The 26,682-nt window shown below is 41.4% G+C and overlaps 1 protein-coding gene across 1 annotated transcript in view; it reads right to left on the minus strand.

The window, feature by feature from the left end:
• The window catches only part of Trpc5 (transient receptor potential cation channel subfamily C member 5), a 259,616-nt gene that overhangs the window by 17,069 nt on the left and 215,865 nt on the right, over nt 1-26,682 (minus strand). Inside the window, exons 6-7 of the mRNA XM_051142246.1 lie at nt 25,918-26,240; nt 13,923-14,118 (exon numbers count right to left, since the gene is read on the minus strand). Coding sequence (XP_050998203.1) covers nt 13,923-14,118; nt 25,918-26,240 — 519 coding nt within the window. The remainder of the gene's footprint in view (nt 1-13,922; nt 14,119-25,917; nt 26,241-26,682) is intronic.

Consider the following 26,682-nt stretch of genomic DNA (forward strand, 5'->3'; position numbering starts at 1 on the left):
AGCAACTATGTCCTTTTAAAAGTAATTTGCTTAATGAAAAAAGAGGGCTTGAATTTGACAAAAGATCAAGGAGGATTATATTGGAGGCTTTGTAGGCAGGAAAGGGAAGGGAGAAATGATGTAATTATATTATAATCTCAAAATTAAATAGAAATTGTTAAAAAAGTATTTTGCTACAGGTCTAGGGAGAAATGTACTTGCTTTTGGCAAAGTACATAACTACACAATGGGCCAAATTATAAGCCACAGTCAATGTCTCTTGAGTTTAAGAGACTTTCTGATGCTCCTCATTGCTCTTAGAAGCATTTTGGGAAAAGATCACAGATGCCTCTCCTAACAGTACCATTCCATTCCCTTAGTGCTCAGGCAACCTCACGTTGGGAAGTACCAAAAAAGTTGGGCAGTAACAAAGAAGTTGTTACAAGTAATCTTTGCACTAGTTTTTCCTCATCCATTTACTATAAGCAAATCATATATATCTACCTAGTCAGTTTTCAGTTCCTGTGTTGAGCAAGTAGCATGTGCCAGGCAAACTGCTAGGGGTTGTTGGCTAGCCCTTGAATCCTAAACACCAGCAAATAATAGAGCATATGGTATGAGCCACTGGTTAATAAAAAATATTGATATACCGATTTTGTGAACAATGCGAGCCACATAATCTGGTGTGCAGATGCTAGTTTCCTTTCCAACCCTGATATAGATAGAAGTGCAGGATTTTAGATATGGCCTTTGTCAGCACATTTATTTAAACCTTCCTGAAATATATGATGCCCAAGGGTTTTTTTTTCTTTGATCAACACTGTTCTTGCCTTTCACCTTATGTGATGGACTAATCCTATATTGTGTCTTGTTTACTTCAACTGTCTGCTGGTGATGGCTACTTCTCTCTCTGCCTTACCTTTGCAGACTCAACTCTGACTTTTTTCCTCCTTTGTCCTTGACATTGTGGTCTCCTGTGGATCAGGCCAGAGTTCCTATTTGCTTTACTGCCTTTTGCCATTACTCTGACTGGAGACCAAGCCATCCGAGGTTGCTGACTTGCTCAGAGTATAAGCATCCCATCCCTTGATGGGATGAACATATCTGTTCGATTTCACATTTCTCAACAAGTGCAAGCACAAGTTATTGTTCTTACAATCAAACGATGTGGCCCCATTTCTTATGAGTTCTTGGCAATCTTGTGCATTCCCTCAGAACTCCTCCCAGCCACGATCTTGATTAGCAAATTACAAAACTTTCTAACATGATGCAGAGGGAAAAAACCAGCATAAAACCAGGGAGAACAGAGTTAATAATAACCTTTAAACAGAAAGGCTGTCCCAAGGAATCTTTGGCCTTAGGGACAACTCATCAGAAGGACATTTTGACATCCTCTACACTAATTATCAATTGCATCCTTCACTTGAATATAGGACTGGCGCTGTTTCCTGCTGATGGAAAAGCAACAAAAATTATGGTGACACACATGCTTTAAAAAGAAGTGAGGACGTTCATTCTCTCTGCCATCTCAAGGGATGTCAGTCTCACTCAAAATGCCTTTTGTTTTTCGAGACAGAGTTTCTCTGTGTAGCCTTGGCTGTCCATGACTCACTATGTAGACCAGGCTGGACCAGAACTCAGAGAGATCTATCTGCCTTTTCCTACCTGAGTGGTGGGATTAAAGGTGTGCACCACCACACCTGGCTTAAGATGCCTTTTTTTCTCAGGAGAATTGGGGTTTTGTGTCTTAAGTATTGCTGTTTATCAGAATCATGTGGGGCAACTGTTAAAAATGCAGACTTATGGAGCTTACCAAAAGTTAGACTTTGCATCATATAGGGTAAACATGGAATGTAAAAGACATTTTAAATACATACTTTTAACACTCCATGTATACCTCCTCCTTATCTTTTCCTTTCCTTTCTTTCTGAGATGGAATTGCTGTAACTCATTCTCTCAAGTGCTGAGATTACCAGCATCATGGCCCACGCTGGATTTCCATTTTTGTTTTACTTCATTAAAAAAAAAAAAAAGCTAGATTCTTCCAAAATGTGGTGCTCAGTGTCTGGCAATCCCAGACTCCCTCCCTTAGCCTAGAATATGTGCATAGTAGTCTAGGGAAGGGTTGATTTCCTGTTCTTCAGCACTCAACACGTGTCCTGTCTGAGGTGTCTAGGTAGTTAGAATCAACTGTTCAACTGGTGAACATGTGGTAAAGGCATGGTGGCGCACGCCTTTAATCCCAGCACTTGGGAGGCAGAGGCTGGTGGATCTCTGTGAGTTCAAGGCCACTCTGGTCTACAAAGTGAGTCCAGGATAGCCAGGGCTACACAGAGAAACCCTGCCTTGAAAAACAAACAAATAAGCAACCAAAACCCCAAAACAACAACAACAGCAAAATGAATCAGCTGTTTATTCTGAAGCCTGCTGGGAATAGTTTATTGACGTCAACAGAAGTGCCTGTACCCAGTTGCAAAACATCAGGAGCACCGAGATTTCCAGCCCTAAGTCACTGTCTGCTCATTGCCCACAACATCCTTTGCAGTTTAATACTGATACCTTATGATATTTTATTCTTATGCCTATTTTATTCTTTCAAACTCCATGAATGGTTGTAAGAATGGGTGTAATGGTTGAATAAGTGGCCACTGTGTGTCTGCTGGGACCCCATGAAACTATGGGTGAACATTTCCCCCTGTTATTGTCACTAGGGGTGTTTTTTGAGAGACTGTCTCGATACATAACTCAGGGTGGCCTTGAACTCACCCTTTCCTCATTTCACCTTCCTAGTGGTGGGGTTACAGTTGTGTGCCATTATGTCCAGAAATGAGATTTTAAAAAATTAACCCATTATTTGACAAGTTCATACATACATGTAATATTCTAGTCAGACTCATCCATCCACCCTGTCTTCTCCTCCTCCTACCTCCCACCAAGTTCTCATTCCACTTCCGTGTTTTTGTTTTTTGTTCTTTTTAGTTTGCTTTGTGAGCAACTGGATTTAACTAGAGTCACTTATGTGTGAATGGGCATTAAACCTATCCAATGGAGCACAGGTAGCTGACTTAATTGTCTCTCATGAGCAATTGTTTGCAGGAATGAACAAACTTGCCACATGAGCTCAGTCATGTCTCAACATTTACAAGAAGCCTGTTTATCTGTAACATGCAAATAACATTTTCAACAACACATGTGTGTTTTACAAAGTGAACAGCATGGTATTAAGCTAAATATATATAAAATTATTAAACATATATATTATATATAGTATTATTGATGCCAGTGATTTGTTAATTATTGCTATGACGTCCACAGTGAGGCAGATTTTCTCTCAGACAATTCCCCTACAACAGCTATAAGAATTCATTGATTTCTATGCATCAAATTCTTGGAAGGAATGAGTCCACTTATCTATTTTTAAAACAGGTTTGACAAAGTATAAACCAGAGATTGCCCAACATGTCTTTCTATCAATTCATAAGAAGCATTTACTAGGGACTTACTATATGTCCTATTTTTAGGCAGCAACGGAATATGAAGAAAAGAAATGCCAGCGCCTAGCCATGAAGCTTTCTTGGGTCTACAAAGGTTGAAAAGACACATATTTTCAAATCAGCCATGTAGTTGGAAAACTGGCTACTTAGTTTTGTACATTCCACAAGCTAAAAATATTTCTTTCATTTTTAATGTAATAAAAATTAAATGAACAATATTTTGCCGCTTAAGTTTTACAGAAATTTCAGTGTCCATAAGTAAAACATTACTAGCACACAGCCATTAGTTGTGGATTGCCTTTGGCTACTTTTGTGTTCTGACAGAAGAATTGAATAGTTGAGACAGAACTTAGGCCCATAAAGCGTAAAATATTTACTAACTGGCCCTTTACAGGAAAGGTCACTGCAATGATTAATATTGTTAATTTGAATGGACATAGAGTCACCAGGACACAAGCCTCGGGGTATGGGTGTACAGAACTTTCTAGATTACCTTAATTAAGATGAGAAGACCCTAGCCAGGCATGGAGGTATGCACCTATAATCCTAGCACTCAGGGAGGCAGAGGCAGGTGGATATTTGTGAGTTTAAGGCCAGCCTGGTCCATGAAGTGAGTCTAGAACAGCCAAGGCTATACAGGGAAACCCTGTCTTTCAAAATCAAAACCAACCAAACAAACAAAAAACCCCAACAACTTAATATGGGAAGCACTAGTCCTTGGGCTGGGCTCCTAGACCAAATCTGAGGCAAAAGTGGGGTGAGTACTAGTATTAATAGGTCTCTGCTGACTGACTACAGGTCAGTAAGTTCCTGTCTACAGGATGGATCCAAAATAAATAGTTCCCTAAGTTACAAAGTAGTGCGACAAGTAGTTAATACAGCCACTTATCCCTGGCAAGAGGATAGTAAGACAAATTTTGGTCAGCTTTATGCAAAATGCTTTGTTCTTCAAAATATCCAGCTTCTCTATGCACTAAAACATCATTAATTTATTCATGTTTCGAGTATATTTAAATTCTTTTATATTAATTTTTATGTTTATATTAATTTTTATATTAATTTGCCTACCATTTATGTCTGTGCATCATGTGAATGCCTGGTGCTGGCGGAGGCCAGAAGAGGATGTCAGATCCTCCTGGGACTGTAGTTCCAAATGGTTGTGAGGTGCCATGTGGGTACTTGGAATTGAACCTGGGTCCTTTGGAAGAGCAGTCAGTGTTTTTAACTGCTAAGCTGTCTCCCTAGCCCTCAAACTCATTTACAAACAAGAGCGTACAGTATCCTAGACCATGTTCGAAAATATCTCTCCATCAATTAGTTTGCCTGTGCGGATGAGGCGTTATCTCTTAGAAGAGCCACCAGGTGGCTCTTTAGAGCCAGGCCATAGACACAGGATGGAGTTAGATGAGAGAGTTGTAAACCCATTAATTCAAATCTTCTTTAATAATTATCAATTCCTTAATGAATGAAGACGCCTACAATGCTTTCCTTTTGTCAACTCCCCGAGATTTCTGATGTGCAACAATTATTAGGAGAACTTTGAGCTACATACGTTTCTCTTCAAGTCTTTGTTATTCAGGGAAAAGTGGCAAGGAGAGCAAAGGAAAACAGGATTTTGTGAAGAAAACAAGACATAAAGGAAAGAAAGAAGGCTGGGCATAAAGGAGAAAAGGGCACACATTTGTATGTGGGGACACAACACACACACACACACACACACACACACACACGCACAGGGGTGGGGGCTATATTATCCTGATATTTTCCCTAGTCCTTTAAAACAGCATATTTATCTTGTTGTACCATGTTCGGCTGATGTCCTTAGGAGGCCTGATCTTTTCTGGGGCAAGTGGGCGGGGAGTGCAGGGAGAGGGCCGGTCAGGATAGAGGGAGTGGATCTGAGGGAGAAGGGGGTGGAAGGAACTGGAAGGAGTGGAGAGAGGGAAAGCTGCGGTCAGGATGTATTGTATGAGAGAAAAATAAATAAAAATTAAAACAACAGATTTACCTTAACAACTGAGATAATACAAATCTGTTATTATACCTTAAGTAAAAGGCAGACAGTGTCCCTGATGCTACTCTAGGTATTTTGGTTTTTGTGTTGTCAACACTCCCTGCCCATTTCATCTCCTGTGTTGAGAGGAAGGCTATGCCTCTGGGAAAGAAAGGCTTTCTTTTTTTTTTTTATTAATTTATTCTTGTTATATCTCAATGTTTATCCCATCCTTGTATCCTCCCATTCTTCCCTCCCTCCCATTTTCCCCTGACTCCCCTCCCCTATGACTGTTCCTGAGGGGGATCACCTCCCCCTGTATATGCTCATAGGGTATCAAGTCTCTTCTTGGTAACCTGCTGTCCTTCCTCTGAGTGCCACCAGGTCTCCCCCTCCAGGGGACATGGTCAAATGTGAGGCACCAGAGTACGTGAGAAAGTCATATCCCACTCTCCACTCAACTATGGAGAATGTTCTGACCATTGGCTAGATCTGGGTAGGGGTTTAAAGTTTACCTCCTGTATTGTCCTTGGCTGGTGCCTTAGTTTGAGCGGGACCCCTGGGCCCAAATCTGCCTATCATAATGTTCTACTTGTAGATTTCTAGGACCCTCTGGATCCTTCTACTTTGCTATTCTCCCATGCTTCTCTCATCTAGAGTCCCAATAGGATGTCCTCCCCTCTGTCCCGGTTTCCTGGTAAGTGAAGGCTTTGGTGGGACATGCCCCTTGGGCTAGTATGCAGGTATAAGTGAGTATATACCATTTGAGTCAAGAAAGGCTTTCTTAATGTTAACTCAGAACTCACATTTAATGTTTTGTAAATCTGTTTTAAAGTGTGTGTGTGTGTGTGTGTGTGTGTGTGTGTGTGTGTGTGTATGTGTGTGTCCAGAGGCCAGAAGAATGCATCATATCCCCTGGAGCTGGAGTCAAATGTGTTTATGGGCTGGGGACCCATCCAAACTGCTGAGCCATGTCTCCAATGCCACTTTTTACTTTTAAATTCCAAACAGAGGCCGAGTTTCTGGTCACACACCTGTAACCTGAGGATATGGGAGGCATAGGCAGGAAGGTGAAAAGTTCAAGGCAACTAAAAAATAACAGTCCCGGGCGTGTTGGCACACACCTTTAATCTCAGCACTCTGGAGGTAGAGGCAGGCGGATCACTGTGAGTTCAAGGCCAGCCTGCTCTACAAAGAGAGTCCAGAACAGCCAAGACTACACAGAGAAACCCTGTCTAGAAAAAGAAAGCAAACAAACAAACAAATAATAACAATCTCAGCCCAGGCACGGTGGCACATGCCTGTAATCCTAGTAGTCAGAGGAGGGTAGATCTCTGAGTTCAAGGCCATACCAGTTTACAAAGAGAGTTCAACACAGCCAGGGCTACACAGAGAAACCCTGTTTTTAAAAAAACTGGGAATAGGAGTTGGAGAGATGGCTCAGTGTTCTTCCAGAGGTCCTGAGTTCAATTCCCAGCAACCACATGGTGGCCCACAGCCATCTATAATGTGATCTGGTGCTGTCTTTTGGCATGTAGGCACACACCCTGGAAGAATACTGTATCCATAATAAATAAATAAATTTTGGCAAAAAAAGGAATAAAAACCTTCAAACCAATCAGAAGCAAAAGAATACGGGTTTCATTTGTTGTTTCAGTCAAAAGGTTCATAGCTGTGAGAAGAGGTTTGAATGCAGAAAGAGTCTCTCTTTTCTTCGTAATGATCTCTGGGTCACGGACACTTGAACTATCTACAAATGTAGATATTTTGAGAGAACATCCTGAGACCAATCTGTAGGGAGATTCAGTTTTCAACAAGTAGCAATTTTTCTTTTCTTCTGAATCTCAGCCCGGAAACCTTTTGAAATGCTCACTGGTAGAGGCTGCTGATATCTTTGGCTTGGGACCTGCTACCCAGATTTGAGCATTTGCAAAACCAGGATGGTGACATTTCCTGTGCCTCCAATCACTGTTTCTTGCTGGTGCCCCTCCCTTTGCTTCCTCAGGCACATCGGAAGAGCATCAGGGCTAACTGGTAACTGGCATTGTCAGTCCTGTTTCTGTAAGATTGACCCAAGATGATAGCTATTTATGCTTCTGATGAACACTAAGGACAGGCAACCCATGGGATACAGAGAAGCAGCTCAGGTATCTATTCTGTCAGGTTGCTTTTTAACATCAGGAAAGAAAATCATCTCTGTTTATGTGCACTCTTTCCATCCCTCCTTGCCCCTCTGTCAGTCACCAAAACTCTTAGCAGGCAGTAGCAAGCAGCACAGCCTGCAACTACAGTTGGAAACTGAGTTTAGAGCTCAGCAGAACACTGCAATCACGCGCTGTGACAATCTCAAGGTGAGTCAATCTGGTCCCCAGCAGATGCACATTCTCCTGCTGCTCACAGACAAACCCGAAGCCAAAGAGCAATAAGGCAAAGAAAATGTGCAATAGAGCGAAGAAAATGCGATGCTGTTCCTATGTTAGACTACCAGGGGGCGAGCCAAACCAGGCCAGGCAGAAAGTGGCTGTCTAAAAGCAGTGAGCAGTTGCTGCCAGCTGTACAGCCTTTGCCGAGATGCCTTAATCGCCAATTCTAGAGCAGAGTGTTGGACAGTTTGTTTACTGGTGTGGGTATAATTTCAAGAAACACTTTAGGCATACAAGATCTGATTGGGAAAAAAAAAGGCAGAGTGCGGAGAGGTTCCAAGGCAGGTGTGTAAGATAATGAATTCTTGTTATGCTCATGAGTATGGCGGTGGGTTTGTTTATTCCGTGCCTGTATGCTGGTGTTTCTGACAGAATATCTTTTTAAGACAAGGTCTCACCATGCAGCCTTGGTTGTGCGTGAACTTGCTATATTAATCAGGCTGACCTTGAACTCACTAAGATCTGCCTACCTCTACCTCCTGAGGGCTGGGATTAAAGGCATGAGCCACTGGCTGGTGAGGCTCAGTCACTAGGAGCACTTCTTGCTCTTCCAGAGGACTCAGGTTCTATTCCTGGGATGTAATAAGTATCTGAAACTCTAGTAACTCCATTTCTGGCCTCCGAGGTCAGCAGGTATGCACACACTGTATAACATGCATGCAGGCAAAACCCATACACATAAAAAATGAATATTAAAAAATAAAAATGTGATTTGATGTGAGAATGTGTGCCTCTTCTTATTGTATCTTGTTGTACCGTGTTCAGTCGATATCGCTGCGAGGCCTGCTCTTTTCTGAAGAGAAATGGCGAAAGAGTCGGTCTGGGGGAGAGTGGAGGTGGGGAGGGACTAGAAGGAGTTGAGGAAGGGAAAACTGAGGTCAGAATGTATTGTTTGAGAGAAGAATATAAATAAATAAATAAACAAACAAACAAATAAGAAATACTAGGCTGGGAAAAATAAAGATATGAGTCACCATAGCTGGCTAATTGTCTGACAGAATTAAGGACAGAGTTGAGGAGAAAGTATGTATTTGATGTCTGGTAGGCACCCTAAGAGAAAGAGGAAACAAGAGAGAGAGAGACAAACAGACAGAGCCAGAGAGAGAGAGAGAGAGAGAGAGAGAGAGAGAGAGAGAGAGAGAGAGAGAGAGAGAGCCAGAGGTGTAAGTGTGGTGCTGAGCATACAGGCTTAAGAAAGATGACACTTAGTTGGGAGGAGAAAGGCAGTCTCCCTACAGGATCTCTATGGTTAGAAGCCCGGAGACAATCAGTGAGTCAGTAAGCCAACGGGAGGAAGGGTGAGGTTGGATAGAAGCTGGGTGTCCTGTGTGCATCAGGGCCTTTGAAGTAGAATACAGGCCAAAAGGAGGAGGTAGGACAGGACACTGTTGTTACTTTGGATTGAGAGACAAGAAATAACAAATGCTGGTGTGAGGGAAAAATGAATTCCTATACACTACTGCTAGGAACAAAAATTAGCATAGCCATTATGGCGAACAATACGGAGGCTCCTCAACAAAAGAAAAATAGAATTCATAATATCCAACTGTCTCACTTCTGGACATACACACAAAAGAAAGGAAGTCACTGTTCCAAAAAAGATATCTGCATCCAGATGTTTATTGTGACATTATCTCAATAGCTGAAATACAGAATCAAGACATGAATGGGTAAAGAGAATGTGGTGCATATGTACAATGGAGTATTATTCTGCCATCAAGAGAATGAAATGCTTTTCTTTTGCAACAAAATGGATGGAAATGCAGGATATTATGTCAGGTGAAATAAGCCAGGCTCAGAAATACAAGTACAGCATTTATACTTTCCCAAGTGCATGCTTTTAAATGAACATTGACCTAAATACAGAATAGTGATTGCTAGAGTTGGAGGGAAGGTAGGTTAGATATAGAGAGGCTGGGTTTCTATAGCGCTTGCTGTATGCATGTAATGAAAAATCACACCAAAACTAATTAATGTGTATAACAAGCATGCTAATTAGAAAGGAGTGTGCCTCTTTAGACAAGTGACTTCAATGCCTTTGCCTCAGTTTCCTCATTTATAAAATGAAATTAATAATACCTTATAAGGTGGGTGTGATGGTTTAGTGAGATAACATGCACTGAATGAATTTGTATAATGTGTGGCCCATAAGAAAATGGTGGTCATGAATGATGGTTATAGTGATAATAGATAGGAAATAATTGGTCCAGTGCCTGGCAATTAATAAAGGCATGTCCGTATGTTAGTTATCCTTATTCATTATATGGTAACTGCTGAATTTTAACATCTTAGAAAAACTCTAACCTCGATAGCAGTAATAGGGCCCAGAATGAGGATGTATGGATCCAGACACACCAAGCTCATCCTCCTTTGTTATTGTCACACAGACAGGATCTAGAGCTTTGATGTAGCTCTTAGCTACATGAGTCCTCTCCATGGTTCTCTGCAGTGTGCCAACACATTATTGGGGCAAAGAGAACTTCATTCACCTTTGAAAGGGTTCACAGGCAATCAAAGCAGCAATGGTAGAAAGGAGTAAGGGGTGGTGCTTCAGCAAAGACCAGGTCACTCTCTAATGGTGTGCAAGCTATTTCTTTGCCAGAATGAGAGCTCAACCATGCAGTCACTTTTCTGTCTTTCCAAATTTGAGCCATACATCAAAGTCAGATTGACATATACCTTCTAAATACACACCATAACAATGCAGTCAGATGATACTGGCTGGACTACAACTGAATGGCTAGGTATCACTCCTAAGTCTTTCAAACCTTGAAGACATACGCAAGCACTGGTGTTTTTATACAGGAGATGAAGAAGATGGGATGCTCAACATGGGACACTGAGGTAAGTCAGCACTTAGCAATAGGATGGGCCTCTTCTTCTAAAGTTTGAAGGGCAACATGGAGACTGGTGCTCCATGATAAGGCCTGGTTGGAAAATGAGGCCAAGGAGAGTGGTGAAACCCTGCTAATCATTGCCTGAGAGTCTCACAGAGGACACAGCAGTTTCTAGAAGCACCACAGAAAGTGAGGTTGAGGGAAGGAGAAAAAGTCTACCTTCTGCTGCCACCTACTTTCTAATTGGTCAAATCTATGTAAAAGAGAGATGGAAAGCCATGGGGGTTTTTCCATTGGTGCAGGAAATGGACTACAGTAAGAAACAAATGAAAAGATGTGCATGTGCGCATGTGTGTGTGTGTGTGTGTGTGTGTGTGTGTGTATGTGTGCCACATGTGTGCCTGGTACCTATGGTAGTCAGAAAAGGCCATTGGATCTTCTGGAACTAGAATTACAGACAGTTGTGGACCACATTGTGGCTGCAGTGATACTTTTTTTCAAGACAGGGCTTCTCTGTGTAGCCCTGGCTGTCCTGGGCTTGCTTGGTAGACCAGGCTGGCTTCTAACTCACAGAGATCTGCCTGCCTCTGCCTCCCTGAGTGCTGGGGTGACAGATGTGCTACACCATGCCCTGTTGCAGTTAGTACTGCTAACCACTGAGGCATTTCTCCTGCACATGTACTAGTGTTTTTACAGCATATTCACTTCAAATGAGGGGCAATGTGACGGTGTGGTGGGTCTAGGTGTAGATTTTAGGATTCATACTAGCCTAATTCAAATTGAGACTGGCCCAATGACTAGCATCTTGTGAACAAGGACTGTGGGAATCAGGAAGAAACCAAAATAACTTCTAGGCCATGGACACTTGAATGGTCCACAGATATAGTTTGTAACTTATAAAGAGAACACCATGAGACCAATCTTCAGGAAGGCCGAGTTTTTAACAAGGGGCCATTCTTTCTGAATCTCAGCCCAGAACTCTTTTGAAATACAAATATAGCCATTTCTGTTTTAATCTCCAGCATGTCCACCAGCAATTGTTATTTTATATGGAAGCTGCTGGTATCTTTGCCTTGGGAACCGCTGCCCACATCTGAGCTTTTGGAAAACCATCATGATGGTGACATTTTCTGTGCCTCTAATCTTTTTCTTGTTAGTGTCCCTTCTGATGCTTTCTCAGGCCCATTGGCCTTATGGAACTTCTCATTGCTTACCCGATCTCGGGAAGAGCCAGGACCTATTCATTTAAACTGTCATAGGTGACTGGCTAACAACTCAAATCGTATTTGTTTCAGAACTGAGAAAAATATTAAGGGAAGAAATGCACAGATAGTGTTACAAAAATCACTGAGCATTCTGGGATTTTACGGTAACTTTATGTATATTTTCCCACTTGTAGATTCTTTTCTTGTTTAGATTCAACTGCTCATTAAAGCAGACCATCTCACCAGCAGCTTTGAGCCCTTCATGGGACACTGATAAAGAGCTCAACTCTTTCTGGGATAGCTCTTAGCTGCTGCTCTTAACCTTTGAACTAGAATAAACACAGGGCAGTTTCCCAGTGAAATTTGCTGACAAGCGAATTCCTCCCGAGGCTGAGGGAGTCTGTGATACCCTTTGAAAGAAGAGATCTGTGTCTCCAGTGGGCTGTCTTCCTGCAGTCTTTGCTCCCATAGCAGAGGCCTTCTAAAGGGACACTTCTGAAATGGAGATGTTACAAACGGAAGGAAATCTGCTTTCTGTTCTTTACCACTTATGAAAACTCAGGTATTTGTGCAATTAGGTTGCCAAATATCAACATCCTAATGGATCCATTTCCAAATAGTTTAAAAATACCACAGGGAAATTCCAGAGCAGTAGGGGAGCATTCAGAGTGGTTATCCCTGGCTCCAGATGTGTGAGATGGTGGAGGCCCCATTCAGGCTATCTACTCAGGCCTGTAGGGAGGGGAAATGAGGTGTTTTCTTTTGGGTGCAGAAGTAGGTGGTATTGAAACCAAATCCCATACCAGTAGGTGGTGACAAAAAAGTTAGAGTTGATTTCCATTCTTGCTAGGAAATGTCACCCAGCTCAATGGGGCACACTGAAACCCTATATTAGATGACAAGAAAATCTCACCCTTTTTTTTTTCTGTCACTAGGAATAATCAACTACTAGATATTTAGTGAGACAACTACAAGTGCATTGGCAGGCAGCAAAAGAAACCTTTTAGATTCCATGCGTGTTCTCATCTCACTCCTTCTAGAGACAGACTAGGTGTGAGCATAAATCATAAATTATCTCAAAGGTCTTTTTCTAGTTGGATTTGAGTAAAGGTGGGGTTGGAAAGGAGAAAGGGAAGAAGAGAGAAGAGAGGGGGGGCATGAGGGGAAAGAGATGAATCTGAGCTCTGTTGTATTACTCTGCTTCAACATAACAATGGACTAGAATAGAATTACAGAGCTAGGAAGGACTTTGCTGTCCTGCCTTGATCTGTAGATACACTGACACACAGAGCTGGCAATGGTATTAGTTACCATCCATCCAACTCCCTCACTTTTTTGGATGAAGAAACAGAGGCCCAAGAAGAGGAAAGAGTTACCCAAGTTTGACTCCATGATAAAAGTCAGTTCCAGGATGACAGCTGAGACAGGGAGCCAGGAGGACCAGGAGTTCAGGGTCATCCTCAGCTACACAGTGAGTTTTAGGCTAACTTTGGATACTATTGAAACCTTGTGCCAAAAACAAAATAGCCCTTTTCTTTCCCGGAAGGTAATGTTTGCAACCAATCTCCAAATTGAGGAAGATGTTTGTAGTAGTCTCCTTACAGAAACAGATAAACCGGGTTTCTCCTGAATATAAATGAGAGGCCAAATTGAGTAGGCAACTGTGCATATATCCCCCAAGGTTTCCTTACTGAGGCAAGAAAATCCATGCAAATGGTTTAAAACATTTTAACGTTTTAAAACGTTTTCAACAGATAGCAAGAAAGTCATCGGCTAGAGTAACCTAATCTAGGTTACTGGCATTCTGTACACTGAGGCTGCAAACAGAAATGCTCTGGCAAGAAGTTAGCTAATAACCGACTGATGTATATTCGCTGAGGCAAACAGACTGTTTCATTGAGCTTGGAGCTTCATTGAGGTTGGAATGGACTCCACATCACTGTGACGCCACCAGGAACCCAAAGAAGCCCCATTGTAAAGCAGTTACTCACGGCAATAAGCTGGTAGGAGTTGTTCATCATGGCAATGAGCATGTTCAGCAGCACTACCAGGGAGATGACGTTGTATGTCCCAAACATAGTCGCTCCCACAAACTCGGTGAACTCGTGTCTGGCCTTCACATTGGTGACATAGAGATTTAAAAGGCCAAAAACAGACCAAAAGAGTGACTGAAGGGTTTCAAAGAGCCTAAAAGAGACGCAAGAGCAAGCAGGTTAGTTCTCTAAGAAGGGACTGAGAAGAGAGCAAACATAAGGTGATCTATAAAAGGGTAGTCATATTTTAGACAGGTAGGCTGTCATGCTTGTGTATTTTGATCTCTTCCCTAACACAACAAGATAGCCAGCTCATTTCGTTTGGCCACTGGGCTCTTCTTCCTGGACTATTATCTCTCCCCTCTCAGCATACTGGTAACTTAAAAATGCTCAGAGCTTATTTCACAGGCGATTTCAAACCATATTTCCCACCTTCAGGTCCTGGTATATAGTATCTTTATAGTTATTCGTGCTCAGTAAGTGCAGAGCTTAAGAGTACGGAGCTTTATAAGTTGGCAGAGGGCTGGAGACATGGCTCAATGGTTAAGACCACTTGTTGCTCTTCTAGGTGACCTAAGTGCAGTTCTTAGGACCAGGTCACAACTGTCTGTAACTCCAGCTCCAGGGCATCTATCTCCTCTGGCCTCTATAGGCACCTGCACTCATGCACACACCAACAAAAGGCACACGCACGCCTATATGTAATTATATATTTTTTTTTAAAAAAAGCAATATGTAGCTTGGGCTATACTGCACTATGTTGAAATCTCAACTGACAATTGTTTTCTCTCACTCATTGAATAGGCATGGAGGCAAGTTGCCTTCTTCCTCCACCTTTACTTTGGTCCTGGGGATGGAATGTAGGGACCACCTAGGGTAAATATAATCTCTATCACTGAGTTATACCCTGGACCAAAGTTACTACTTTGGTTTTCACAGGGATCAGGGGTTATGAAGCACAGTAGAAGAGCTTGATGAATTTCAAAATAGTAAGTTATAGTTTTTAATGATATATACATTAAGTATTACTAAGAACTCTATGAATTTGCATGCTTTACATTTTCTTTTTAATTTTTTTTTTTGACAAGATCCCAATTCATTGTATAAACTAGACTGGCCTCGAAGTCCATGATATTTGCCTACCTCTGCCTCTTGATTCCTAAGATTAAAGGCATGTACCACCACACCCTGGCATGTTTTACACTTTTATGAATGCATTATTTCTATAGACTAAATTTTATGTTTTACATGAAAGAAAATTTCATCCCCAATACAGGAGATGAATTCTGAATCCTACCCATTTTAACTTTTAAGCTACTTTACTTGGGCACAGATGTCTTGCTAATGAATATGTTATTACCACAGCTCATACAAATTTATTGTAAATAGTATGCATTACAAATCTGTAAAGTGATGTGGCACTGCAAAGAAACGGGGAAAGAAAGTAATGAGAATCATAGAAACAAATCTAAGAGATGCTTTTTATATGATCACTCTAAAGGATTTCAAAATCTGTGGAGGAAATATCGACTTTTTAATAAATAAGAAAGCAATAAATTAAAGAACAACTTTATTATTATTGATCATGCTACAATCAGAGAATGATTGGCTCAAGGTCACTCAGCTAGTAAGTGCTGAGCCAGAATTCAAGGGCAGCTCTGTGTGACCTCGCTAAGCCATTACATCAGGCTCTATTAGATGGCTTCCCAAGTTATTGCTTCCTGTTTTAGTCTCCATGCCCAAATGAGGAACTTTGCAGGGAGATTCTTTTGGCACCCGAGGTTTCTTCTGTCTTGCATTCAGAAATCTGCCTACAAGTGATCCAGCAGTCAGCTCATGGTGGCACATTAAGTCATTTGCCAAGCACAAAGAACTGCAGAATGCATGAAATACGACTGTCACAATGAATACACTTTTTCAGTTTGTTCATCTGCAAGGTGGAATCAGGAATATCAGAAGTTACATACTGGCCTACATGAGACCTTGTCTCAAATTGGAAAAAAAAAGTCATCCTCACACTTTTTGCTTTTTTTTCTTAAAGGAACTTATCTCTTTCGATTGTTTTTAATTCATCTGCAATATAAATATATTACATGAATTTATGGGGTAAAGTTTTGATTAGGTTAATTGTCATCTTTACTGCCTCTACCACCTGTCATTTCTTTGTGGTGGAATATTAAAAATCCCCCCTTCTAGCCAGTTTGGAATATATACTGTCCTTATCTAGAGTCATCCTACTGAGGACAAGAATACCAGGGTGTTTTGATCCCATGTTAGTGTAACACCTTCCCATTTACTAAGCTTTCTCCTCTCCCTCGCCTCTCTCCTACTCTTCCTGACCACTGGAGCCACTCTCTTCCAGTACTGGACTTCTAGAAGCGTACTTTTATCCCCATTTCAAAGCTTACCTTTTGTCTGATGCAAGTAAATACTATATGATGGGGCATTTGAAAATCAACAGTAAGATCGGAGTATATAGTTCAGGGGCCAGGGCATCAGAGCAGAAAATATGACAAATGCCGGGAGTACAGGTCTATGCCACTGTAATGAGCTTATGCAATGCTGGGAGTAGAATGCAGGCCTTTGTGCACACTAGGCAAATATTCTACCAACTGAGCTGCATTCTCAGCACCTCTTCTGAATTTCCAGGAGACTGGAAGTCAAAGCTAAGCAAGACAATGCATCACACAGCCTCTCAGAAGGATAAAAAAAAAATATGGAGCTATAAGGGGCAGAAATCTAGTTCTGCTAGGAGGGCATAGCCAGGGCTTGGATGTTGGTTCTTTTTTTTTTTTTTTTTTAACACTTTAGAAGCCAGGAGCATCAGGACAGCAGTAATGGAGCAAAAAATCTAGCCCAGCAGCTGGATGCTATAAGTTAAGGCAACTAGGGCTCAGAAAAGAGGAAAACAGCTATGGGGAATAGAAATGACATCCTGACAAAGCAGCAGAGTTTGTAAGAAACTGAATATACTCAAATATAGAAAACACACAGTGTTTGCACAACAGACAACAATAAAGGAGGAAAAGTATGTTGATCGGGCCTGACTGAGTGGTTTTCATCTCCTGAGTGGACTATGTTAAATTTCTTCACCCATCTCCACATTTGTTACCAATGCAATTTCAATGGTTAATGTTGCTGTAGAATTCACTGCTACTTGTTCTATTGACTCAGACAAAGACCCACTAATAGTGTACGCTGGAGAATTGAAAAGCCACCTTATGGATACAGTTGTGTAAGAGGAGAAAAGGGAGGGTGGTGAGGAACAGTAGTCCTCAGTGGTGGGTAGTGAGACCTCCTTCAACACAGCACACAAATTGTCTCAGTGTGCTCTGGCCACCAGTAGAAGCTGGCTTATTGAATGACATGCTCAGGGAAAATAAAGGACTGGACTGGATATGGTGGTGCATGCCTTTAATTCTAGGGATTGGAACCCTGAGGCAGAGAGATATTTGTGAGTTTGAGGCCTGTCTGGTTTATATAGTGAGTTCCAGGCCAGCTAGGGCTGCAGAGTGAGACCCTGTACCCAGAAAAGGTAGGAGGGCCTGGCATGTTTCACCAATAAGAACATGTTAGAAAGATATTGGTAGGAAGCCCCATGGCTTCAAGAATTCACTGGTAAAGGGCTACCACCTGGCTAGAGGCATTACTTATTCTGTAATAAAATCACCACAGAAATGGATATACTCATTAACTAAGCTTTAGAATTCTAATACCAATGGGAAAACCTTTCCATTTTAAAGGAGATACTGCCTTGTCAGGCCTCAGTGGGAGAGGATATGTTTAGTCCTGCTGAGACTTGAGGTGTCAATGGTGACTTGCTACCACTTGGAGGCCTCCCCTTCTCTGAGAAGGAAAAGGAGGAATAGAGGAATGGGCATGAGGGTGAGACTGGGAGGAGAGGAGGGAGGGGCCTGGGATCAGGCTGTAAAGTAATTAAAGAAAGAAAGAAAAAAGAAAGAAATCTTGCATCCTTAAGTTATTTGCCAAGTAGATTTTCCTAGTGATGGAAAACTAATGAATGCACTGTGTGTTAAGCATCTTGCTATGTTCTTTGCATATACTAAAGTATTCTATTGTAACCATATGAAATGCCTACTACTGTTGTTCATTGGCCAGCTAAGAAACAATATCAGAAACCACATGCTCAGCAAGTAGCAGAAGCATGATATATTATCAGCTTTTTTCTTTTTGACTCCAGCCTCAACACTTCATCACCTCAGTCTAGTCCCTATGATACTTTATGAAAGGCCCTCATCGCAATGTTTATCATATGGTAAATGTGAAAGGTGTTATTGACTGGGGCTGGGCTTGTAGCTCAGTCAAATAGCAACTGACTAGCATGTGCGAAGCCCTGAGTTCAACTCTCAGCAACACATACACAAAAATACGGTAGGCATTCTAATTGCTTACTTTTGTTTCTATTATACTATCAACTTCTTTACTATGATAGGTCCATCTTATCTCATATCCTCGTTGCCTGGTTCATAGCAGTGACTCAACAGATTTTCGCTGAATGTATTTATAAAAGATTACAGAACTGCATAACCAAGGCAAGGTCAAATGAATGGAAACATCTATAATAACAGTATCTGGGAGAATGGGAGGAAAGCAGGAGGCAGCTAGTGAGCCACCTTAAAACGTGATCAGAAGAAGACGAAAAGCCTTCAGTCAGGACTAAATTTGTATCTAAGCAAATAAATTGAGAAAATATACATTAAATGACAGGTGGAGAAATTGATTAAAGAGGAATAGATGTAAATAGGTGGTAATTGTTGGCAGAAGGAAGGTGAGACTGGCCTACCAGATAATATACCTCTATTCTCTTTAGTATCATATCTATTCATCACTATTCTTTGTGTGGCAAATCTTTTTCTTTCTGTTTTTTTTTTTTTTTGAAACAGGGTCATATGATATCACTCAGGATAGCATGAAACTAGGAAGTCCACGTTGGTCTTAAGCTCACAATAGTCCTGTCCAAGTTTTCTGAGTGCTGGGATTATAGGCATTTACCATGATGCCTGCTCCACAGTAAACCTTATATAACTCCTGAGAACCAGTTATATTCCCATATCCCTGTATACAAGTGCATATTGGAGCCTGTATGTTTGGATAGATATCATGGTTCTGCCACTTAGGATTTCTGCAACTGGATGCAGCCTGGTTAATTGCTTTGGACCCTAGGTTTTCATCTGTACAATGGGTAATAATAAGACTGACTACCTCATGGCCAGGGAGGGAGGATAAAGTGCGTTTGTTCACATAGACCTGATTTATAAGAGTATCTAGACCTCAAAGCATTCAGTAAATGTTAGCTATTTTTATTACTACTGTTGTTAAGCCCTCTATCTTCATGTTCCTATGCTCCTTGTAGCTTTTTGGGTCTTTATAGATTATTATTAATTTGTGTTTCTAGTACTACATAGTTATGCCAATAATACATCTGCTTTTGGTGTTTTACAATTTTTATGCTTGCCAGTAAGATGGCTCAGCAAGTAAAGCCGCTTGCCGTCAAACCTGATGACCTGAGTTTGCTTCTCAGAACCTACATAGTGGAGAGAGAAAAGCCACTCCTATGAGCTATCTTCTGATTTCCACAGTACACTATGGTACATGCTCACCCATATTCATGCATACACGTATACAATACATAGATGAAAATATTTTGGATATAGACACATTTTATGTATGATCTTCATATGTATCATTTCAATAGCTACCCAATATTCTGCCTAGCAAAAACAGAGGCCATCTGACAAAACTACCAAGGCTTTGGATAAAAATCAATGACATGCTTCACAGATTTTCAGATGACACAGGACTGGGAAGAATAGCTAATACATTGCAATGAAGAATCAAAGTTAGGAAAGAAAGTCATCCTCTGACCTCTACATTCATGCTGTGGCCTATGTGTACACCCCCCCCCCGCCGCAAAATATAATAAAAAAGATTTGAAAACATTTCAATAGCTTGAAGCAATGGGCTGAAACCAACAGATGGAATGTAATAGAGAGCCATGTATAGCTTTGCTCTTAAGCCAAGTGTCCAAGTGCTGGATGAGAACAATAGGGAAAAAAGCCAAGGGGTTTTGTTGAAAGCAGGCACAACGTGATCAGTAGAGTGGCAGAGCTGGATAGGCAATTTAAGCCACCAATGGAGGTAGAAATAGAATCAAATGATCTAAAAGTAAGAATAGAATTGTTTCATGCCCATCCATGTTGCAAATGGCTTTCTTGTGGGACCGGTGATGCTAAATAAGGTCAACTAGACCCCCAGGGTTTATTTTCTGGTGATACCGTATAATATTTACATGAGATGTTACCATTATGTAACATGAGATAAAAGCTCCATAGGTTTCTTTTATTTCTTATGATTACATGCATGTCAATCTATAATTACCTCCAGATTTAAAATGATAGTTATGACCAGTCTTCATTGTTTCAATTATCTGATGGGTTCTTTGAATACCATTAGGCCCTGGGCCCCTGTGTGGTAAGTACAAACCTGATTACAACAGGAGTCTCAGTTTGGTGAAGCCAGAGACAGATGATTAAAATATACAAGGCTACATATTATAGCAGACATGTGTTTACAATGCTGTAGGGCAACAAAAGAAATCGACAGCTGAAAAGGGGCAAGAAAAGGTTTTAGAACAGGTGACACTTAAAATTTAGAAGGCTGGAGAAGAGTTGGCCAAACTGGCTAGGTGGTTGTGATGGCTAATCTTGGTTGTCAACTTGGCAAGCCAGGGAAGAATTGAAGAACTGCCCCATCAACCTGACCTGTGGGCTTGTCTGTGAGGACATTTTACTGATTGCCAATTGATATAGGAAGTTCTAGCCCAATGTGTGCAGGATCATTCCCAGGCAGGTAGGTGGGCCTGGCTTGTTTAAGAAAAGTTGTTGAACATGAGTCTGAAACCAAATCAGTAAGCGACCGACAGTCCTCCATGCATGGCCTCTGTTTCAGTTCCTGCCTTGAGATCCTGCACTGACTTCCCTCACTGATGGACGATGACTTGGAAGTGTAAGATGCTATAAAGCTTTTCTTCTCCAAGCTGCTTTTTCTTTAAGAGCCATTTATCACAGCAATGGAAATCTAACTTGAACTGTGGGCACAGGCATTCCAGGCAGAAGGAGTGGTACATCATGTACAAGACCCATGCAGCTGAGACAAGCAGATTTTTGTGTATCTGGGGAACAGAAATATTGACTATGAAGGAAAAGAGTGAAAGTGTGTAGAGGCCTGATTTCAAATTTCCAACTCACTGCAGGATATGGTAAAGAGGTTGGATTTATACAGGACAGATATACTAGGTGGGCATGAAGCCGGGGGTGATGAAATGATGGGATTTAGAAAGTAGGAGAGATTATTAGAGGCTGTTGCTGTAATTCTTAGGGTTTAGGCCTGAACGTAAACAGTGTTACTTTGTATCTCTTTGCTTCTCTGTGTCTCTGTGTGTGTTTCTCTGTCTCTATGTCTTTCTGTCTCTCTGTATGTCTGTCTCTCTGTCTCTGTCTCTGTCTGTCTCTGTCTGTCTGTCTGTCTCTCTCTCTTTTTGTCATAGGAGCTTTAGAGAGTAAGACTGAGAGTAAGAATGAGTGAAACACTGGCTGTTTCATGAAGAATAGTGCAAGCGTGTCAGATGACTTTTGTAGGATTCTGGCTGCTGTCATTTAACGAGCTAAGGAATGTAAGGGAATGCAAGTTAGAGTGACAATATGGAGCTAAGTGATTTAGTTGTGGACATTCTGTGTCTTGACTAGCCTGTGGGATGAATAGCCAGGTGTTTTTAGGAGGCATCTGTAGATAAGTGACTGGACCACTGAAAGCAGATGCAGGACTTACAGGTTAGCATCTTTACACTTTCATTCTGTGTCCCTCACAAATGCTATGTCCATAGAGTGATGCTGTCTTCCTAACTGCCTCCTCCAAGAGCAGATGAATGCTGAGCATTCCCAATATGGAATGCAGAGCTCAAATCAACAACAGTGTTGCCGTGTAGTTAGCAAATGTATCATGTTCCTTACAAAACACTTCGCAAGGGGAAAAGAACTCCCAGCACATCTGAAAGCAGAGTAGCAGTGGTGTTTCTGGAGAATCTATAAGGAAGAGGAAAAGTTAGGTAGGGAGACACCATCCTTTCCATGACGTCTCTAAATAAGCTCACATTCCCTTTCTGATGTTCTGGCTGAGCAGCATACAATTTAATAGTTATTATTATCACTGCCAAAGTTGAAGTGTTTAAAAGAAAACACACTTGAATCAGGCCTCTTGGAGAAAACTGATCCAAAGGTAGAGGGAAAGTTGAAGTGATGTCATTGCTAACTTGCGACCAGCATTACAATGCTTCTTCATACCTGATACTTCAAGATATAATTTCGTGTATGACAGATGCCTGTCCTTGCTGATAGTCCCTGCTAAGCAAGCAATGGGAGCAATATGTCACTTGGCAACAGGAGTATTGATAATGATCACAAACTTGCGAGGAGGTATTTCATACACTTCCTTGGCAGATCTCACATGGAAGGGGAATTGGGAAGGACCCAACTTCCTGGAAGACACCATTCATTTAATTTTTTTCCTTTTGAACACTTTTGTGGGAAAAATATAGTCTTTTGGTGCAAATGACACAGCAGAATTGCTCTTTCTAATGCAATTATGTCACTGTGAGTCCTGTCTCCAGAGTCCTGCAGGAGAAAGCGAAGTTCCTAGTGAAGAAGCAGCAGCAAGGTGCAGGCAACTTGGCTTAACTACACAGTGCTATCTCTTGACCAGCCCAATCTAGACCTTTATCCTCTGATTTTTTTTTCCAATGAGGTTTTGCTCAGATTCCTAGGAGGAGAGATGGGTGATGGTCTGGTGGAGGTGAAGAGTGCTGCTATGGGCAAGGGAATGAGCCAATAAGTTTCACTCTAACACGCTCACTGGAGAGATCATTTGACAGAAGACTGTCTGTAGACAACATATATGGGAGACCGCTTCCTCTTTCTGTGATGGATATTCCCAGTCGAAGGATTCTGAGACTTCCTTCAGTAAAGAAATCTTTCAATTTTTTGTCCCAATGTTTCTGACACACATATCACCACAGACTGTATTTTCATGCCTGTATACCAATCCATTGAATGGTGGAATTTATATAACTCACTTTAGGAAATACAACTAGAGGCAAGTCATATGGGGAGGAGAGAAAACAGTACGTTTTCCTGAGTACATTTAATTAAGTTAAAAAATCCCTTTGTCAAACTGGGTATAATGTGAAAACCTCTAACCCTAGCACTTAGAGGGTGGAGCCAGGAGGACCAGGAATTCAAAGTCATTCTCAGCTCAAAAGCCAGCCTGGAGTATGAGACCTTGTCCCCAAATGACAGCAGCGACAGCAACAACAACGAAACACCCTGGGCTCTATTCTTTTGTTGTTCTTGAGATAGAGTGTTTCTATGTAATCTAGGTTGGCCTCAACCTTGTAATCTTCCTGCCTTGTTGTACAAGTGCCAGGATCTGGCCTTGGTTAATAAAGAATTTTCTAGAATGTTGAAGTCCACTGAACTGACTTACATAATTAAGGAAAATAATTCAGCGAAAGGCATTAGAAAGCGGTCTCAGCGAGTAAATGTACTTGTCACTAAGCCTGATGACCTGAGTTTGAATCCCAGAGTTTGAACTTACATAGTGGAAGGAGAGAACTAATGTCCAGAAGTATACAGTGTACATGTCATGTATATGTGCTCTCTCTCTCTCCCTCTCTCTCTCTCTCTCTCTCTCTCTCTCTCTCTCTCTCTCTCACACACACACACACACACACACACACACACACACACACACACACACACACACAGAGACAGAGACAGAGAGAGAGAGACAGAGAGACAGAGAGAGCTTGAGAGAGACAGAGACAGAGAGAGAGAGAGACAGGCTTAGTCCTGCCATGACTTGAGATACCAGGGTGGATTGGTACCACTTGGTTCTCTGGGATGAAGGAGAGGAAGGAATAGGAGTAGGGGGTGTGGGTGTGGGACTAAGAGGAGAGGAGTGAGGGTACTGAGATCAGGATGAAACATGATTAAATAAATAAATAAATAAATGGAGGAGACCTCCCCACACACAAATTTACTGGAATGTTACTTGGCCATAAAATTCTGACATCTGTAGAAACATGAACGAATGCGAAGGGTGTTACTGCTAAATGAAATAAGCTAGCCATACAAAAACTGCATGATCTCACCTATGTATGGAATGTAAAAGAATTGATATTGTAGAAGTGCAGAGCAGAATGGTAGTTATGGGAGGCTGAGGAAGTGGGAGGGATGGGAAAGGTTGGTCAATGAAAACAATGTTGCAGTTGGCTAGGACCAAGTTCTGGTGATCTCTTACACAATAGGAAGACCACAGATAAGAAAAGCACATTATACGTTTCAAACTGCCTAGAAGAGATTCTGTTTGTTTTACCACAAACGTATGAAGAATAACTGAGGTGGTGAGGACGCTAATTACCCAGATTTGATCATGGTACAGTGTGTGCATATATCAAAACTCCACATTGTACCTCCAAGATTTGTATAATTATTATATTGCAGTTATTTGTTAAAAAACAAAAAAGTAAAAGATAAGTTATTAGTTTAATGACTAAGAATCATGAGCAAGCTTTGGGTCTCCAGAGTGGGTGCTGAGATGGACAAACTGAAGGCCACTGAAGCCTAGTGAAGCTCCTAACTTAAGAAAACTGCATGAATTATCCTTTTTTCTTCCTTCCTCCTGCCCTCCCTACACCCTCCTTTTTAGCCCCCTCCCTTATTTTTGCTTTTGCTCATTTTAGACAGGGGTATCACTGGGTAGCCTGGGCTATTCTCAAACTCTCGAACCTCTTGCCCCAGCCTCCCGAGTGGTAGGATAACAGACACGTGTCACTACATCTAGCTGCTTCTTTTCTTTCTCTTTTTTATTTTCACGAGAATTCTAAAGCCATGGGGGTGTGTGAAGAAATTCCAAAGAATCAGGTTTTCACAGTAGGAAGGGAAAACACAGAAACTACCTATCCAGAGGCAGCAGTGTTCTGGACGAAGAGCCATGAGATGCTTTCTATACCCAAAATAGGAGCAGAGACATTTCCAGCCAATCCCCACCTCAATCCCTAAATTGGTTTAGTAGGCTAGCTGACTGTAATCAAGCCTGTCTCACTCTATCCTAGTGTATGCCCCTCAGTCACAGTCATAGGGGAAGGGAGTAGGGGGAAAGTGGGAGGGAGGAAGGAATGGGAGGATACAAGGGATGGGATAACAATTGAGATGTAATATGAATAAATTTATAAAATATTAAAAATATGGAAACAAAAAAATCTGAAGCCTGGGAACATATCTCAGTGGCCGATAACTTGCCGTGTATATGTGGGGCTCTATGTTCAATCTTGACTGTCTAGAAAAAAATAAAAATTTGTGTAATTTTTCTTTAAGGGATTGACTTAGTTTTCCTCTAAAGTGAATAGCTCTCTGTGGATACTTTCTTTTCAATGGTGTAATATGCTCCTCTAATGAAAGAAAATAAATTGCATGATCATGCATATACACGAAAAAAAAAAAAAAAAAAAAAAAGGAAAGAAAAGGAGTGTATTAAGACACCTTTGTCTCCTTTTCTTTGAACTCCACTTAACAGTAGTTAAGTTAATTTTCTGGCCATGAGTTCCTAGGAACAGAATTGTGCTTTCATGTCCTTTGTGGCTGTCAGTCTTTTGAATGCTACAAAAGTACTCAGAATTACACTTTAAAAATGGAGCCACTGCAAGGCTCTCTTTGTATTGCTGTCTCTGTTAAATCTCTTCCTTTTCTAATGCTACTTTCCTCATGCTCTATGTTGAAGGATGATTTCCCACGAAGAGATACTCATGAAGTTGTGTATGGAAAATAGAACAAAAAGGAAGGCAGAAAGAAGGCAAAAGAAAGAGAGATGCACGTCTTACGTGGAGAAGGCGTTGTTCTGTTTTTCACACCGGATCCCCTTGCAGTTGTTAGGTTCATCGATAGCTCTGGTCTCATAGTAAAAATAAAGCTGGTTCAGTCCATTGGCAAAAGCCAGCAGTACTAGGCAGTAGATAAAGAGGAATTTGAGTATATCGAGCAGCATGCGTCCCAAAGAGATCTGCAGAGGCCCTAAGTGGGAGTTGGCTGTGAACAAGGATATGAGTCGCAAGGAACTTAGAATGTTGGATATTGCGAAGAGTGCCTCTGCAATCAGAGTCGGGTGCCACATTTCCCATTCCTCTCTTGGACGAGAACCGTTATACTGGAAAAAACAACAACAACAAGTACACAATATGAGAAGTACAGTGAGTATTTCCAGCAATTTCCCCTTTGGACCCTTCCACACACACAATATGCACCCAACATTCAGCTTACATAAAATTCCCGGTGCATGGCACTATTTGTTTGTCTTCTTGCCCCATTCAATCAGCACACAGTGCTAATAACTCTCTCCCTCCCACTCTTATCCAAATATATACCAGGCATATATACATAGCAGAAGGAATTTCAGAGCTATCATCTGCAGCAGCCACCTGTGGTTTATCCACAGACATTTTCTAACTGTGAGTTTACCAGATTGTTGTTGAGTGTTTCTGAAAAGAAGCCATCGAGGTGCCCAAGTTACTAAGGACCAAATTATTTCACTTCTCAGTGAGATTTCAACTCAGGTCTACCCCTGCCCCCACCCCTGCCTACAACACACA

The sequence above is a fragment of the Acomys russatus genome, chromosome X (genome assembly GCF_903995435.1).
Source record: "Acomys russatus chromosome X, mAcoRus1.1, whole genome shotgun sequence".
NCBI classification, from domain to species: Eukaryota; Metazoa; Chordata; class Mammalia; order Rodentia; family Muridae; genus Acomys; species Acomys russatus.